Source organism: Ailuropoda melanoleuca, chromosome X (genome assembly GCF_002007445.2).
Source record: "Ailuropoda melanoleuca isolate Jingjing chromosome X, ASM200744v2, whole genome shotgun sequence".
In the NCBI taxonomy this organism is placed as follows: domain Eukaryota; kingdom Metazoa; phylum Chordata; class Mammalia; order Carnivora; family Ursidae; genus Ailuropoda; species Ailuropoda melanoleuca.
In genome coordinates, this window is record NC_048238.1 from 97,837,136 (window position 1) to 97,855,361 (window position 18,226).

The 18,226-nt window shown below is 45.8% G+C and overlaps 1 protein-coding gene across 1 annotated transcript in view; it reads left to right on the forward strand.

The window, feature by feature from the left end:
* The window catches only part of ADGRG4 (adhesion G protein-coupled receptor G4), an 84,656-nt gene extending 72,862 nt beyond the window's left edge, over nt 1-11,794 (forward strand). Inside the window, exons 20-23 of the mRNA XM_034649053.1 lie at nt 2,686-2,966; nt 8,025-8,126; nt 9,006-9,173; nt 11,610-11,794. Of these exons, the coding sequence (XP_034504944.1) occupies nt 2,686-2,966; nt 8,025-8,126; nt 9,006-9,173; nt 11,610-11,794 (736 nt within the window). The remainder of the gene's footprint in view (nt 1-2,685; nt 2,967-8,024; nt 8,127-9,005; nt 9,174-11,609) is intronic.
* Nucleotides 11,795-18,226: the final 6,432 nt, after the last annotated feature.

Here is an 18,226-nt window from a genome sequence, read left to right on the forward strand (position 1 = left end):
GCTGGGGGCTGGGGGGTGTTCCGGACCTGCGGCTTGGTCTTGATGCTGGCTCAGGGGGGCACTCAGCCTTAGACTTTTTTGGCCTAGACACAGTCACGGGCACACTCATATAACAGTTAAGTGCCTGGGCTCAGTGGGACTTGGGCAACTTACTTTACCTCTTCCATTGCCTCCACTGGAAAATGGGGACAATAACGTTTGCTGGCAATGTAGTGTGGAAATTAAAATGACATCACGTATGGAAAGTGCTCAGCACGTGGCCTGTTCCACATGTTCTACCTAACGGGCAGCGATTATGATTAGAAAGCTCGAGGAACCTGGAAAGAGTTGTAGCGAGCGCTGTAAGGAAATATGGAGCCGATTGGAAGACATTCTCCACCATCAACAACGGTCTCCCCTGAAAGATTCCACTGCCTTCCTTTGTAAATTGGCTCAGCTTTGTTGTCCTTTTGTTTTCTTCTCTTCTTTTTCTCTTCTCTTCTTTTTGTTCTTTTTTTTAATGCTTTATTTTTTTAAGATTTTATTTATTTATTTGACAGAGAGAGAGAGACAGCCAGCGAGAGAGGGAACACAAGCAGGGGGAGTGGGAGAGGAAGAAGCAGGCTCCCAGCAGAGGAGCCTGATGTGGGGCTCGATCCCAGGACCCCGGGATCACGCCCTGAGCTGAAGGCAGACGCTTAACGACTGAGCCACCCAGGCGCCCCTCTTCTTTTTGTTCTTTTTAAATTATTTTATTTTATTCTTATTTGAGTCCAGTTGACGCACAATGTTACACTAGCTGCAGGTGTACAACTTAGTTTATGCATTATGCCATGCTCGCCATCTTTTGTGTTCTTCTTGATGTATAAACCCGTCTCTGCGGTTCTCTCATCCACAGCCACAAAGGAGTCGCTATTTACCTCTCCAGAACCTTCTTTTACAGGTGCATAGTTAGTTACCATGTAGTCCTTTGGACAGCGTGCTTTCCTTTCATGCTTCTGATTGTTTTTTACTTAGATCCATTCTCTTTATTGTTGCCTCTCAAGCTGGGTTTTGTTTTTGGGTTTTTTGTTTTTTGTTTTTTGTTTTTTTTTACTACAAATTTCCTCTCCCACTTTAAGTGTAGGAGGTCTCGCCCTCCAGACTCCTCTGTCTTTTGTGTTGAAATGACGGTTTCTGGAGGGTCGAAATTATATTGTTCTTTCCAGCAGGTGCTTTCTAATTACATAATTTCTTGTTCTCCTTTTTTTCTCTCCCTTTTCTCTTCCCTTCCTTCTCATCTCCTCCATCCTTGCTCCTCGCCTGTTCTGTGGCTTAAAGAGCCCCCAGTGTCTATTGGTGATTCTTCTTCCAAAGATCAAAAGCAAAAGCAAAACCAGAACAAAACCAACTCCACTCCTCCTGAAAAGAGCCCTTTCATACGTGAATTGGTTAGTAAGAGGCAGAGTGCTCTAAGAGCCTTTTTTTAAATAATTATATTTTGAAGAAGTAATACATGCACGTGGTACAAAATTCAAACGCACAAAAGGGTAGAGGATGAAAAGTAAGCCCCGCTCCCAACCCCCAGCTGCACCGTCTCTCTTCCTTGATGCGATCTTATTACCGGCAATCAGATCTGTAGAGAGATTCTTTTATACACTCTGTTATCCAAATGGTAGATATACACTGTTCGGTACTTAACAATATGTCTTAGAGATGATTCTGTCTCCAAACATATAGAACTGCCCCTTTTAAAAATGTCTTCTATAGCCTCCTTTAAGGCTGAACATGATATTCAGGGAACCCTACGTCTTAGACTTTCTTAGGGAAATTCAATGCTTTTTTCCCCTCACTCCCTCTCAGCGTGCACACAAACACACACGAACTCACACACATGCAAGTATCCACACCAACACAAACAATCTGATGGCAAGGGATTTTCCCGGTTCTGGAAACGAAGTCTCCGCTAAGTTGACACACAGTTCAATTAGTAAGCTTGTCCATGTTCAAAACTCAGAGGTAATGCCTCTGGTAATGGGAAATGTTATTAGATGAGGTATCTGTTCATAGGGATCATCACATATCTGTTCTTTCATAGAAACGGTAGAGCCATTAGGAGTCCAGTGGCCAGTGTTGCCTTATGTCGTCCAAACCCGAGGCTGCGGAGGGAGGTTTAAAATATACATCATTTAAAGGAGCAAGGATAGTTGAAAGAGAAAAAAATAAAAATAAAATAAAATATACATCATTAACGCTGATGATCTCTTCACTGTTTGATACAGCATTCAGGAAAGCCAGTCGTTGCTCATGTCCTTTTACTGTGATATTTATCGTGCAAAGCAGAATTCATCCTGCAAACAAAACTCAGGTGGAAAGTGGCGGGGCGGGGTGGGGGGAGAGCCGCTTCGGAGGAAAATACCTCATTAATTTTTCTGCTGTTGAGGAACAGAATAGCCTCCTAGGGAATTGGTCTGAGAAGTGTCTGCATATCCTCTAGGGTTTCCGGCGCTGGAAAGAACCCCGGACTGGGGCTCAGGAGACTGGGGTTCGAGCCCCGCTCTGCCCCCAGTGAGTGTGAGTGAACTCTTGTCAAGGCAGTGCCTCTCTCGAGGTGCAGACGCTCTCAGGTGAACTAAAACTGACCAAGTGATCTTCAAAATCTCACTGAAAAATACACGATTGTGTTTCTGTACGTCACAACGGCCTTCTCTTCTTTGTCTCTTACAGTTGTTGGATTAAAGATGATTCTATCTTTTACACCTCAGTGGTGGCTTATTTTTGCCTCATATTTCTAATGAACTTCTCCATGTTCTGCACTGTGCTCGTTCAACTGAACTCCATGAACTCCCAAAGCCGGAAGACTCGGCGGAAGACGATCCTGCGTGACCTCAAAGGCACAATGAGCCTGACATTCTTACTGGGCCTCACCTGGGGCTTTGCCTTTTTTGCCTGGGGACCTGTGAGGATCTTGTTCTTATATCTCTTTGCCATTTCCAACACGTTGCAAGGTAACTTCTGCCTCTTTGTACTTTCTGTGGCTAGCCAGACCTCCACCGAAAGCTTTGCTGCTTTGGAAAATAACCTCACCTTTTGGGGATTGAGAGGAGGAAAAGATACTCCAAGAGGCCTATCAGGTTAGGCCTCAATAAATTGACAGGCAGCCATTGGAAACATGACCCAGATGTTAGGACTTCATTAAACGAGCTCACTCTAACTTGGGGATGTAGAGAAAAGCCCGGAGAGCTAACTCAACTCCAGCTAGTTGACAATGTTTATGTCGAACACTGGCTGGTGATCCTTTCTACAATATTCACCACATCACCACATCGTGCTCGTAAGTGTACGGATTCACACTCGTGTTGACATTCTGAAGTGCGCAATCCCATCGAGCACAATAATCGCCGGACAGTAGACACATTAAACTCTTGACCCCCTAGACTCTGGCTACACCGGAGATCCAAATATTGTGGGAAGGAGCCAGGCTAAGAAATTAGAGAGTCGTAAAGGCATGAAGAGGCCAAGGTTCTAGTCTTGGTTCTTGCTCCACACCGACCTTGGAAAAGTCACCATCACTGGTTGAATTAGATGAGCTCATGTCTCTATAGCTCTTTCATTTCATTGCCTTTTTCTGGTAAGAGGAGGAAATGATAGTGATGTGGTAGGTGATTGCATGGTAGGCCAAAGATGTCACGAGAAGTAAGAGTGAGGGGTCTGATTAAAATACCTCTGACTAATTGTTGAGGTTCATTTTAACCTGACTTTGCCTATTACAAATCTGCAGGGGAAGAGGCACACGGAATGATTTCCTATGTTCTTCTTGTCCTCAAATTTGGCCCAGTTCACTGAAACTACTGGGGCAGCTGTGAGGGGCGTGGGCAGTGCATTGAATTAGGGTCTCCCTTAGTACTCCAAACTATGCATCCACTCAATAAGCCACTTTACCAGACTCCAGTCCACTGGTGGTCTGTACGATGTTCCAGCAAGACAAGAGTTCTATGGTCAAAGAAGTTGAGGAAACGCAGCCAACTATATCCCCCCCATTCTTAAAATGGCACCATATTTATTACCATGGTAAAAACTCTGAGAAATTCTGCTGAGGGGAAAAAAAACACCTTTAAAAATTTGCTTTAACCTAGCATTTAAAAAACCTCAGAGCATCTTGTCATGTGGTTATTCACCCCTGCAGAATCTTGGGAAATATGAATTGGTATATAGTTATTCTATGCCAGGCATTTGCAGGGTGCTGCAGGGAGATGGGGGAACAATCTAGAATGAGGCACAATTTTTGCTCTCATGTCTTTCAATTCAAGAAACCATCTCATTTTAGAGCAATGGAGTGTATCAGCTGTAATTTCTGTCCCAGCAGATCCTTCCAAGTATGTTCTGATTAGAATGTAAAAAGACACGAAGTGCCCGGGTGTAGAGGGTATGCAGGAGTGGATTAGGAATCAGATGCCTGGGCGGATTTCTTCCTCAGCAGTAAGTCCACTCACTAATTCTGAGGAGAAACACACTGACCCTATGGAAAGAGGGGCTAACGGGGAAGCTGACGAAAGGACCAGAAAGCAAGGCGGTTTAGAGCTTACGAAGGGAGGAGGTTGTTTTTAAAGCAGCAAGTGTTCCATTCCTGTGGTGGAAAGGGAAAGTAGTTTCTAAGCAGAAAGCCTCCACGGCTCAGAAGCAGAATCCAGCTGGGGAATCTCCTGAGGACGGAGCCCAAAGCCCCACAGATCCAGCATCGACAGAGCCAAGCTGTCTCTGTCAGATACGCTTTATGTCAACCAAGCACCAAGCGTTTCTAGTTCTCCTCGTCCTGCCTTACAAGATAGAATGTGCCAGCTTCCAGAGAGGGGGTTTGCAGAGCCCTGAGTTTCAAACTCAAATTACACACACACGCACACACACCCGTGCACACGCACGCGCACTCAGAGCAAGAATGCAATGAAACAAGTGAACAAATTAGCCATTTAAAAGACAGATGGCAAGTTTGCAATTCTGGCTGAAGGGGGTTGCCCTGTGGTCAGGTGTGAAAAAAATGCCGCGCATCACGAGCCATTTCCGAAGGAGGGATGCACAAATAAAAATGCAGGTGACAAAAACCTGACATCTTCCCTCATGCCTATGTTCTAATGAGTAAGCAGATCAATCTGTTATTGGAAAGAAAAGGGAAGGCTGACAGGCAGAGAGGGAGAGCTGGCAGGCAGCTCATTGGAATTCACATAATAACCTTTAAGTCTGAGAACAAACTCAACTCCATGCAGGAAATCAGAGCGGTAATAATAGGTGCTTGTTGTCCCTGTTGCCTCTTGTCCCTGCTGAAGCTGGAGGAGTTCTACAGGCTCCGGGACGGGGCTTTGCGGGCACCAGGCTGCCGCACTGCCTTGCGGGTGGCCGCAGCTCGATTCATCAGCAGCGGTGTTGGGTTCCAGGGAGATAAAGCCCTCGGCAGAGTGAGTGAGACCCGTCATTCCGTTTAGCTTCCAGATTGCTGCCTCCCACCTGGAATCGGAGAGTCTCAGGGCTGGGGCTGGGGACCCGAGATCTTCCCAATCCAACTTCCCGGCGACTGACAGAAAGTCACATGCCTCTACCTGAAATTTTCCAGAGACAGAGAGCTCACCGTTCCATAAAGCAGAGCATTCAATTTCTCTAGTTTTCTAATGGAAATACATTTGACATTGAACATGGTGTAAATTTAAGGGGTGTGACATGTCAATTATATGATCATATCATAGGCATTGTGTTATCAGCGTTATTTTTATAGATGTCATCTAGGATATAATCATGACTTCGCAAATCCTAGCTGTGATGTGTCACCACGTGGTGGTTCTGTGGCTTCCTCCCATTGCTCCTGGCTCTAACCTGGCCAGCACACAGAACAAGTCTCATTTGTCCTCTCGATGCCAGCCCTATAGCTACCATCTCTCCCCATCCTGTGCTCCCACTCCAAGTCTTCTCTGTTCTCGAATACTTCCATTTGTCATCATCGTTTCAAAATGAAGCCTCCCGAACTGAATATGGTGCTGGTAGGAGAAAGGGCCAAACTGGGGCAGGGTGGCAGGAGACTCTTACCCACTTCAACCAACATTCTTGACTCCCACTAAGGCCCTAGCTGAAGTGAGCTTTGGGGACATTTACTATTGACTCGTGCTCAACTTGCAATGAGTTAAGACCACTCCGACCCATTACTAATCATTTAATTCAGCACGACTGGTCAGTGAGGAGGCAAGCTGAACCTTGTAGAGAGAACAAAGGGTTGCAAACTGCTCTTGGGCCAAAAGAAAGATGATGAGGCCCAAGAAGATAACATGAAGATTGCGGAAAACTATGAGAGTTTGTGTATCAAGTGCCTTGGAGTTCAAGTCAACAAGTATCTGTTGGGCTGCCACACAGACTACTGGAGGCAAAGGGAGAAGTGATATGAGGATGAAAAGACGTCACAGCTGGGAGGATAGATGGGCAACACATGGAGACTGTGGGAGCTCAGAAGTGGGAGAGACGCGTTTCAGTTTGAGGCCCCTGGAAAGGTTTTGTTAATGGGAGTTATTTCTGCCAATTCCACCCCCAAACTTTAGGAGATCCAATTGGCCCTCCAGAGCATTTGTCTTCAGGAAAATCTCAAGTCCTACTTTTTTCTCCCAAGGAAATATTTTAAAAGATTTATTTACTTATTTGAGAGAGAGAGATGAGCTGGGAGCCTGATGCAGGACTCGATCCCAGGACTCTGGGATCATGACCTGAGCCAAAGGCAGATGCTTAACCGACTTAGCCACCCAGGCATCCCCTTGAGGAAATAGTTTAGAGGGTGGGGATGAGAAATGGCCAGTGCTGCTGGTGAATACCCTCAGCCCCTCTCTATCCCACTTTCGGGGCAAAATCAGGGCAGGCAGTGGAAAATGAGGGCACCAAATTTGTGGTTGCCACACAGTGTAATTGTAACAAAGAGCACGTGTATTGGTTATTTACTGCTGTGTAACAAATTACTCCTAAAGTTTAGCAGCCTAAAGCAACAGCACTTATTATCGTACCTGGTTACTAAGGGTTGGGAATTCAGGAGAAGCTTAGTGGGGTGGTTCTGGCTCTGGACTCATTCTTTTTTTTTTTTTTAAAGTGGGCTCCAGCATGGATCTCAAGACCCTGAGATCCCACGACCTTGAGATCAAGAGTTGGGCGCTTAACCAGCTGAGGCACCCAGGTGCCCCTGGCTCAGGGACTCTTAGGAAGTTGCAGTCAAGCTGTCGGCCAAGCTGTAGTCATGTGGGTACTTGGCTGGCTCTGGTGAATCTGTTTCCAGGAAGCCTCACTCACATGACTGGGGACTGTAAGCCTCACTTCCTCACCACGTCGGCCTCTCCACGGGGCTACAGAGTGTCCTCAAGCTATAACACTTGGATTCCTTTCGAGGAAGTAATCAGAGCTAAAGAGAAGCCACAATGTCTTTTATAAGCTATTCTTGGAAGTGACATGACATCACTTCTGCCATATTCTATTGATACAGTATGAGAAGAGATGGTGCAAGGATACAAATGCCAGGCTGTAGGGATCATTGAGAGCCATCCTGCAGGCTGACTACCATTGCAGGACTGCTCTCTCAAGCTCTAGGATAGACAGCATCCCCGGGGGTAAACTGTGGTTGATATGAAGTCTTGATACAGACCTTCTTACCATCACTGCCTTTGAGAGGGAAGCTAGAAAGATGAGCTCAGAAAGCCATAATGGGGGGCGCCTGGGTGGCTCAGTCGTTAAGCATCTGCCTTCGGCTCAGGGTGTGATCCCAGAGTCCTGGGATCGAGCCCCACATCGGGCTCCTCCGCTATGAGCCTGCTTCTCCCTCTCCCACTCCCCCTGCTTATGTTCCCTCTCTCGCTGGCTGTCTCTATCTCTGTCAAATAAATAAATTAAATAAATAAATAAATAAATAAATAAATAAAAAGAAAAGAAAGCCATAATGGCCCTGGTGTTCCTTAGGAGGAAAGTCTATGGTGGTAAGAGTAGATCTGGGTCTGGGCGTTGGTGACCACTGACGAAAGAAGCTGACACAGATTGCCCTCCTTCTTTTGACTTAGGATTCCTCCTTTTCGTGTTTTACTGCTTGATGAAGGAGAGCGTGCGGGAGCAGTGGCGGATACACCTCTGTTGTGGGTGGTTACGACTGGATAACTCTTCCGGTAAGGTGCCAGTTTGGGTAAGGTTTTGAATTTTACAGGTTTCGCACAACTGATCTGATTAACTTGCCTCATGACTTGAGTTCATAGAGCATCGGCATCAAAATGGAGGCTGTTTCCATGTCATGCAAATGATTTGTACTTTTGCGCTGGGATGAATGAAGGATGTGACTTGGGCCACATTTTAACTTAGTGAAGCTTCTCTTTTGGCCTGGATTCTTGGATTGCTTGTCCTCACTGTCACCTCGATCTCAACTCAATTAAGAAGAATGTTGATTGAGTGCCCTACTGTGTTTCAGGCCCTGGGGTTGAGTGGGCCTGTAGCCAACGGCAGGTTGAGTGGATGTGGGAAGCAAGGAGAGATAGTGAAGGTGGGGAGAAGCCTAGCTGGATGGAGCGATGGTCCACCCTCTACAGTGGGAGATGTGGTAGACCCCAGATGTTGCCTCTGAGAATATCTCCAGTCCAGGCAAATTGATTTTCTATGTATCAAAATCTCTTCCATCCAATTCAGACAGCTTCTCTCAGCTTCAATGCAAAGCCCAGTCTGTTTCTTTTAGGGAAGGCAAGTGCTTGAACTTGAAGATTTTATAAGTAGCACAGAGATCTCCTTCCTTTAGGCTGGGCCTGTCAGTAACCCACTGGCCCCTGTGTCAGGCTCCAAGGAAAGCAGGCATCCTTGGTACATTACAGTATAGATTCACTTCTCACAACTTCCTAGGGAGGCTGACTCCTTGAGTACCTAGAAGAGATGCTCTGTGCTTTGGGCTTTATATTCTTGACAGGGTTATTGAGGTACGATTTACACATCATGCGATTCGCCTGTGTTAAGTGTAGAATTTGGTGCGTTTTATGGTTTTAACTTTGCTGGTGTCATTTCAGATGGGGACAGCAGGTGTGGGCTACATGTTGGGTATAAACAAGAGAGACTGAAGAAAACCTTCCAGGAGAAATTGTTGACACCATCCCTCAAGTCAACTGCCACGAGTTCTACCCTCAAATCTTTAGGCTCTGCACAATGCACTCTTTCAGAAATCAGCTTCCCAAATGGTGAGAGAAACCTAGGCTGTCTACACTTACATTCCAGAAATATTCAATCAACGGAGGCCACATGCGTGGCCTTGGGAGATACTTCCCCCTCACAACTAAAAGCATGTGTGCGTGTATATATGGGCTCATTCCTGGCTGAGAAAGTGCGTATAGAAGCACCTAGTGAACTTAGTACATGCAAACCTGGTGGGTTATTCGACTAGGACAGGAGGGAAGAGACTAGAGGTCAAAACAAATTCACGTGTAATTCAAAACAATGGTCAGAGACAGTGAAAGCCAGAAGGAACCCTAGACAATGTCTCGAGTGATCCCCTCATTTTCCAGATGAGGAACCTTAAGCAGGGAAAGGAAAATGTCTTATGGACACTCACTCACTGTCAGCAGCAGAACTGGGGCCGGAACTCGGGTGTCCTGGCTCGCAGGCTAGCACACATCCCACGCCACTAAGAACACCCACTGAACTGCACGACACCCTTAGTTGCTCAACTGTCTCTGTACCTACAGGAATCGGAAGGGAATATGTAAGGAAAGGATTGATCTTTTTAGGATTTTATTTATTTACTTGAGAGAGAGAGTGAGAGAGAGAGACAGAGAGCGAGAGAGAGAGCACGAGTGGGGTGAGGGGCAGAGGGAGAGAGAAGCAGGCTCCCCACTGAGCAGGGAGCCCCACATGGGGCTCGATCCCAGGACCCCAGGGTTATGACCTGAGCCAAAGGCAGACGCCTAACCAACTGAGCCACCCAGGCGTCCCGGGAAAGGATTGATCTAACGGCCTAAAGTGAAGAGAAAGGCAAAGGGAACAAGAACTTAGGAACTCAAGCTGATGTTGTGATGCCCCCGTGTTCTGTACTCGCAGCTGGACAACGGTGCAGTGACCTTTGGTTGCCTTTCTTAAGGACCAAAGTCGATTCAAGTTCACACATACAGAACACCTTTGGCGGCCTGGCTGTAGTCATTCTCACACCTTCTCAGTGCAGGTGGTGGAACTGCCACTTGTATTTTTCATTATGTTGACTCCACACAGCAGTTCTATTTCCAAGGTCTGCGGCCAATCTGGAATCAGCACGGTGGGTAAAAAAAAAAAAAAAAAAACAAATAAAGGCACCAAGGGGCACCTGGCTGGCTCTGTTGGTAAAGCATGTGACTCTTGATCTCGGGTTCATGAGTTCCAGCCTACACCTGTTGGGTGTAAAGATGACTTAAAAAATAAAAAATAATAATAAATAAAACCTTTAAAAAAATAAAGGCACCAACCTTGTAGTCAGAAGGCTTTGGTTCAATTCCTAGCTCTGTCACTAACTCTGTGACCTCGGGCACATCTGTCCCCTACTCGGAGCTACATTCTCTCCACCTTGAGCATGAGGAGGCCAGGATTGATGGATAATCTCCAAAGTGCCTGCCAGCTTCTGGACTGTGTGGGGCAACATTGTTTCCCGGTTTGGGCTGGTTGACTAGTGTACAGTCTCAGTCTCCTTCTCTGAATCGGAAAGTTGGCGCATATGGAAAGACTCTACACCCACAGGTGTCCATTACTCTGGACAGCTAACTTGCAGATACGTTCTGGTGCTTATATGGAGGCACAGGGGAGCCATGGCATATACTAGAGGCCAGGAGTTGTGGAAGCTGCTTAGTAAATAATAGTTGAGGCTGATAGGGTATAGCATTTTTGCAAAAGGGTTCATTAATATTGGCTCTCCTGCTGTCCCTGGGGGATATTGTTTCATTAGCAAATATATAGCTCGAATATATGTGTCTTTCTTCAGGGGGAAGGTAGCCCCCCGCCCCTGCGCCTAGGATTTTAGGATTGTTTTTAATATCACGCCCAGGATTTTAATGTTGTTGTACCAAGCAATAGATCCGGACAGCCAAGGGGCCTGAGTTGAGACCGTGACTCAGCTGGTGAGACAGGTAGTCTAGCCTCTTGGGCCACAGGTGCCAAACCTCCAATCTGGATGTTGCCATCGGACAGTCCGAGCCAGCAGCCCAATTTCCATTAGCACAGAGTGAAGTCGTACCTTCCGTACCACTGGGAGCTCTCAGGCTTGAGAAACAGCGAAGACTTCCGAGCAAGAATATGAGAGTCACAGGCACTGTGGATATGTGTGTGTTACCCGTTTGTGTTGTCCCTTCCTGAAGGCCTCCAAGGTCCATCCGTGAAGATCCTCCCCTAGGTTAAGGTTACTATGAGTAACACAGCCCATTATTCACAGGGCAGGAAGAACATAAGCAGTGTAATTGTCCGAACGGTGCCGTCGGGCTGCATGAATTTACCCTGGATCAGTATGAACTATCCAAGGAAAGCCCCACACACAACCTTTACTTCCTTTCTAATTCCTCTATTCACTCCTTCGTTCGGTAAAAAAATGTCTGATGCTTCTACTGTCTGCGAAGTCCCCAGTGCCACGGCTGAAAATGTTCTTTTTTTCTTTAACGCAGGTGACTTTCATGAAGATCCCTACTGTTTCTCTCCCTTGAGTTGTGAAGTTGAGCCTAATTATGTGGGAAGAATATTACCTGTGGAAGTCAAAATGAATTCCACTCACAAAGATTTCTGGAATAATTCCCAGCAGAGACACCCACCTCCCCCCAGCCCCAGATTAGGGAAAATGTTGAGTTTGTGAAGCCATCTGCTGTGACTTTGTATTCTAAATATTATTTTGGAAGGAGCCGAATGAAATAGCATTTAGTGGATATTAAAGTCAGAATAAGTCTCCTATTCATTGTTATAGCTGTTTCTTTCTTCTTCTAGGTAAGATTTGAGCCTATAGTTATGGTATATTAGTGGACACATGTCTACAGCACTGGAGATTTTGTTTCAAAAACTCTTAAGTGTCCCATCCTGAAAGAAAAGAATCAAGATCAGGGTCCTTAACTGCCCTGGGAATGAAGTCATGTCAGGTGGAAGTTTTCGGATACCCAGTTGGCTTGACACCCACAGGGGAAGTAGGGAGAGTCACAAGGTCATACCTCTTGGGAAAAAATACCCTGTTGGCCTATCATGACAAAGCATCTGAAATCCTCATTATTCAAGTCACTCTTTGATTGAATCCCCTTGTTGACATGTAAACATGCTTTGTGAAGAGGAGGACTCATCAATCCAGAGGCACCAGTGAACTCCTTAGTGGGGATGGATTTCTCAGCCAAGACAGCCCCTGAGGGGACAGCGAGAGCAGGGTTCTGAGGAATGTAACAGAGCAGGAGGAAAGGACAAGCCAGGGTGAGCGGGACAATGCCAGGATAGGGGTGAAAAGGAGTCATCCAGAGGCAATGGAGTGAGTGCTGAGGATAATTCTGCCTGCCTTTTGCTCTGGCTAAGCGTGATGCGTGGCCTTCTTAATCCTCCCCCAAATATTGCTTCTGAGCCTTCCCAGCCAGGCAGGTTGCTCACATTTGGCCTTGGGTGGCAAGGAGTAAAGAGATGAACACTCTGGAAGGATACACAAGCAACTGGTATCAGTGGTTGCCTTGGGGAAGGGGAACAGGGTGTCTGGGAAGAAGGGAGACGGACTTTTCGCCCTATAGCTCTTGATAGCTTTTGAATGTCGTGCTTGAGAGAATATATTGCTCTTTAGGCGATAAATGGGGAATTGGACCTTTGCAATGAGAAAGAAAGATAAACTCCTGGGTTTCAATACCATAAATCAAGTCCCCCATCATCCTTGGGAATGCATATGGTATAGCGGGCTATGGAGACAGCAGAGCTGGCTTCAAATCCCAGCTTTGTCACTTATTAGAGTTGAGACCCAGGGAAATAACAGTAATAGTCCATTCGTTATAGAGTTCAAGTGAGACTTACACGAAGTCTACACATTTTCTAGTGCAGTGAAACCAGTACATCTTAACCCCTTTCTCTTTATAACTCATGCCCGCTTGCCTCTCACCCCCCATGACCCACCGAGCACATTTGCCCCATTAAAGTTACCACCTCCGATCCCATAAGCAAGAGTTAATGCTGACAACTAAATGGGCCAGACCACTGGTGCCAGTCACTGGGATGAAGCTCCTAGAATCCCCTTTGCCCCCTCTACCATGTGAGGTAACATAAAAAAACGTAGGCAGGCCCTTAAACCCCTGGATGCCTGCCTCAGAGTCAATCCCTTTGCCTATGAAATATTGCTCTTGAGGTAGTCCCACAATCATCTTTCTCCACAGTTCTGTATGTGTACTTTTTTCGGGAGGGATTTTATTTATTTATTTGACAGAGAGAGAGACAGCCAGCGAGAGAGGGAACACAAGCAGGGGGAGTGGGAGAGGAAGAAGCAGGCTCATAGAGGAAGAGCCTGACGTGGGGCTCGATCCCATAACGCCGGGATCACGCCCTGAGCCGAAGGCAGACGCTTAACCACTGAGCCACCCAGGCGCCCCTGTATGTGTACTTTTTCTGTAGGGGAAGGCAAGTGTGTGAATGTACGTGCGTGCATGTGTGAGAGGACTGACATAGAATGAACAAATTGTGTCTTGAATGTTGGAAAATGTCTTAGAACTAACAATATTGTCACCTTCCTTCCTTCAAAAAACAAATTTAGGGACAGGATTTGGGTATCATTAGCAAATCTACAAATATATACATTCTGCGAATGCTTTGACTTGGGGAATCATTTTGGCTGTGAAAATGCCCATGACTGTTCTGCTCCTGCTGGAGTGATGAATGTACAGCTGTCTCTAATGACCTGACATGCTGTCAGGAACAGAAACATTTTATAGAAAAGTTCATGACTCCTGTCATGACTCCTCCTACTAATAAGTAAAACATGGGTTTTCCACAAATTAGACAACAATTTGAAATTTTAGGGAAAACACTGATTAAACGTCTTTCAGGCATCCTTTGGTTTGCTCTTCCTGGGCTCCCAAAATGGCTGACGCTTGTGTGAAGGCAGGCCCACATGATTATGGAAAAGAGACCCTAGAACCTTTGTGCTGCTTTCAGTCAACAATCCATCCCCAAGTATTCGTTGAATCATGACATGGACAGAAAGATTCAGATGTGTCATCTGTAGGTCACTACCTCCAACAGCTTACCATCCACTTGAGGGGACCAGATACACACACGAGAATAGTCAGTGATCGAGGCAGTGAGGATATGGTGGAAGAGTAATGCTTCCCAAGCAGTGTATGAGGCGGTTTCTAGTCAAGCTGAAGGTTTGGAAGGGGGCAGCTTCCGTATAGCAGGGTTTCATTTCTCAATACTACAGGCAAATGTTCTGTATGAAGTACAAGTCAAAAAATTTACAAAGCCCCTTTGGAGCTTCAGGGCATGGGCGCTGCCGTGTCTTAGACACCCTGCAGGCAAGCTTGAAAACACTGAACAGTGCTACACTTTTTCTGGACCAAGTTTGAGGAATCTCCTGCCTAGTACCTGAATCTTTATTTGTTTTGTCAGAAGTCCCAAAGGTGATGGTGACTATCTGTGATGGTCCACCTCCCCTGAACCCAGAAGCAGGGGAAGGTTGGTAAGATGAGGGGTAAGGAACGTAAGAGGAGGTAAGGCTCGTGTCTTTGACAACTCAGGCCTATTGTTAATTGATGTCTTTCTGGTCCTGACTGAGCCTCAAGCATTTAGGGGACATCATGAGTCTGAAGCAATGGAGAAAGGACCTAGTTTTACTTCTGTTGATTAGACAAAACAAATGAGATGGGTTAAATTCATTCTTATAATGTCTGGCACCTCATAGGTCCTCCATACATATTCCTCATACGCATGGATGAGTGAATGGTCTACAATACAGAGTATATGAAAGCAATGGCTGACTTCCTTATCCAGGGTTTCTTATCTTGGTGCTAAGTAAACCTATGTTACCCACTCATACGTGAGCCTCACAAGGGCAGAACTCTTGTCTGTCTTGATTGCTGTGCGGTCAGTGCCTGACGGTGTTTCAGTTGAGACTCTTTGGTACCTAGGGACTGAAACAAAATGTCTTTAAATCGACAATATTGTCAGTTCTGGTTACCCAAGGGAAAGGGAATTGGTGAAATGGGCTTGGGGACCTCAAATAATTTATGGGAAGATTGAAGAATAAGGCTTGAAAAAAAGAAGTCTACAGATCAGAAACCATGGGGGTAGCTTCCAAGCCAGGAAACGTCTTGTAAGGGCATCAATCCTGGGGAAAATAAAGAGTAATTTCTTCTATCCTCGTGTGTCAGCTTAAGATTCAGAGTCTCACGAGACTGCTTCTGATCAGCTGAGCTTAAATTTTGTGCTGTACTAAGCAGTCAGATGAGGGATATGGCAGAAGAGACCTTCAGGGAGCCTTCTGGTTTTCACGGTGGTAGGACAAGAGCTTGGATTTACCATCCCACCAAGAACACCCACGGCGGGGGAGAAGTCATTCTGCACAAAGAAATGAGGGTGCTGTTAAGAATGGACAAGTAGTTGGGGGAAATCCCACATTTGCTCACTATGCACAGTACAGGACAGAATGTATTTTGGTTGAATGAATTGCTCCTTCAGTAACATAATCCTTCAATGAGGGTGCAACAATGCTTGGAAGAGGAGTTCCCCGCCCATGCCTCATTCATGTATTCACTTGTTTTTTAGAGTCTAGGGTATATCAGGACATGTTGAAAAAGCTGAAGAGTTCGAAATAAGCATCCAGAATGACGGAGAAGAGTGCTGTTATAAATGGTGATTTTTAAGAGATCTTGGGTACACAGGTTGACCTCAGTCTGAGGAAAATCGATATATGAAAACGAGCTTGCTTGTCTATGGTGTTGCCACATCTCTCCAGAAGACTTCACAACTCATTACATTCTTGGGGCGCCTGAGTGGCTCAGTCTGTGAAGCGTCTGCCTTTGGCTCAGGTCCTGATCCCAGGGTCTTGGGATCGAACCCTGCATCAGGCTCTCCGCTCAGCAGGGAGTCTACTTCTCTCTCTCTCTCTCCCTCTCCCCACCCCCTGTCAATTAAATAAATATATGTTTTAAAAAACAACTCATATATTCTTCTGTAAAGCTGCTTCACTGTACCGCTTTCTAAAAGTTCGCCCACATATCTGAAAATACATTTTGAACCCAACTTCTAGGACCCTTCAGTTCTGGTTACGGAGGGCTCGGTTGTCTGAGAAGGAAGTGAGAAGGAATGCTGCTTCCATTCTGCAGCTCACCGTACTACTGGCAGGGTAGTAACAAAGTGAGGTTCATAGAAAAGGGGGAGGCATATGGCACTCAGGGCCCTGCCCGGGTGGAGGACTTGGTGTGAGTATAAAAAAAAAAGAACCAGAAAACATGAGTAAGTGGTAACTTCAAATATTGAAAAAAATTCATCTCATCTAAATATATAAGAAAACTACAGATGTTTCCTTAACATATGCAGTCCTATGCAAATGATTATGTAAATTAAACAAAAAGTTGGAACTGGCAAATTCCCAAGTTTCCAAGATTTTCTTATGTTAACCTAGTATTCATCATAAAAATAAGGTTGAGGACTTTTGCTTATATCCCATAGCACTTAGACGTGGGGGGAGGCAAGACTGAAGGATATGTTATATTAACAGAGTAAAGGCATTCGTATCGGGACATGCTGGGTAGATGGTTAGATGGATGGATGAACGGATAGATGGAAAGGTGGATGGATAGATAGATAGATAGATAGATAGATAGATAGATATAGATAGATAGATGATAGTTTTTCCCTTCAAAATGTTAGCCAGCTCATCCATCATGCTTGGCTGTGGGCAGCAATGGGGCTAGAAATGGAAATGAATCGGACTTGCAGTGAATTTTGATGAAGGCCTAGTTCATGCAAGAAAGATTTTTTTAAAAAATTCCCCAGCCCACAAATTTCCAGAAGAATGGAAAACGTTCGAGGCAGTTACAGGGGAAGATTGAAGACCAGTGCAACAGGCTCCATCCAATCTTCAGACGCTGGCCCTTTTGGGGTAGAGATGGAGGGGGATACTTTGTGGTGGGTCAGATTCCCCAGTCCGCATCACCTGGGTCTTTCATGAACCAAAGAATGAGGTTGTGAAGACTGACAGCAGGCTGGCTCAGACCCTAGCTGTCTTCTATGCAGGAAATACTCTTCCCAAGTCTTCTCCCCACACTTTATTGACCACAGATGGTAGTGAAATAGACATATGCTTCTGCACCTTGACTTTTTTGTCTTGTTTTTGTTGTGTCACATTGAACAATTCATCAGGACACAAAAGAGCTTTTTTTAAAAATATTTTTTATTTATTTATTTGACAGAGATAGAGACAGCCAGCGAGAGAGGGAGCACAAGCAGGGGTAGTGGGAGAGGAAGAAGCAGGCTCACAGCAGAAGAGCCTGATGTGGGGCTCGATCCCAGAACGCTGGGATCACGCCCTGAGCCGAAGGCAGACGCTTAACGGCTGTGCCACCCGGGCGCCACTATACCATAATTTTTAAGCAGATCCCCTAATGATGGTTTCCACACTTCCACTCTTTCAAATAAATACTGCAATACATAGCCTTGTACCTGTAGAAAAAACTAGAAAGCACGTTGTGGACCGGAGGTTGGGGGAATATTTCCTAGTATCGGGGCCAGTAGCTATGTAGCTGAAAGGTAGAAGATGACCCGTCTCTGCCTCCTTTTGACCTGAGTCCAGAAATGAGAGCAAGTAAAGGTTTGAGGAGGGTCTGACGTTCTTTCTACCCGTAATCTAAGTACAGCACGCTGGGCGTTACAGGCGCTTCCTCCGTGCCCAGTTCGGTGCATGGACGATAGAACAGCGAATAAGCCACGTAACGAACCGGGACCATCCTTGGGGTAATAAAACATCCGCCCCTGTAACAACTGGTCCACAATAACATATGTTAACTCTTCAAATTGTGTGATAGTGACCTTTAGCCCCTTAATTATGAATCTAATCCCACAAATTCTTATTGAGCACCCCCTCTGATTGAGGTACCGAACAAGACAGACACAGCTCCTACAGTCGTCTGGGGAGACGGAAAGGGAAGCGTGCAATCCCAGTCCAGCGTGTGATACTCTCATCCACTAGGAGTGGGGGTTCCAATTTACACAGCTGGTGAGAGGACAAACAAGCATAGCCTCTTTGGAAAACTGTTTTGTAGCTTCTAATAAAAAGTTAAGC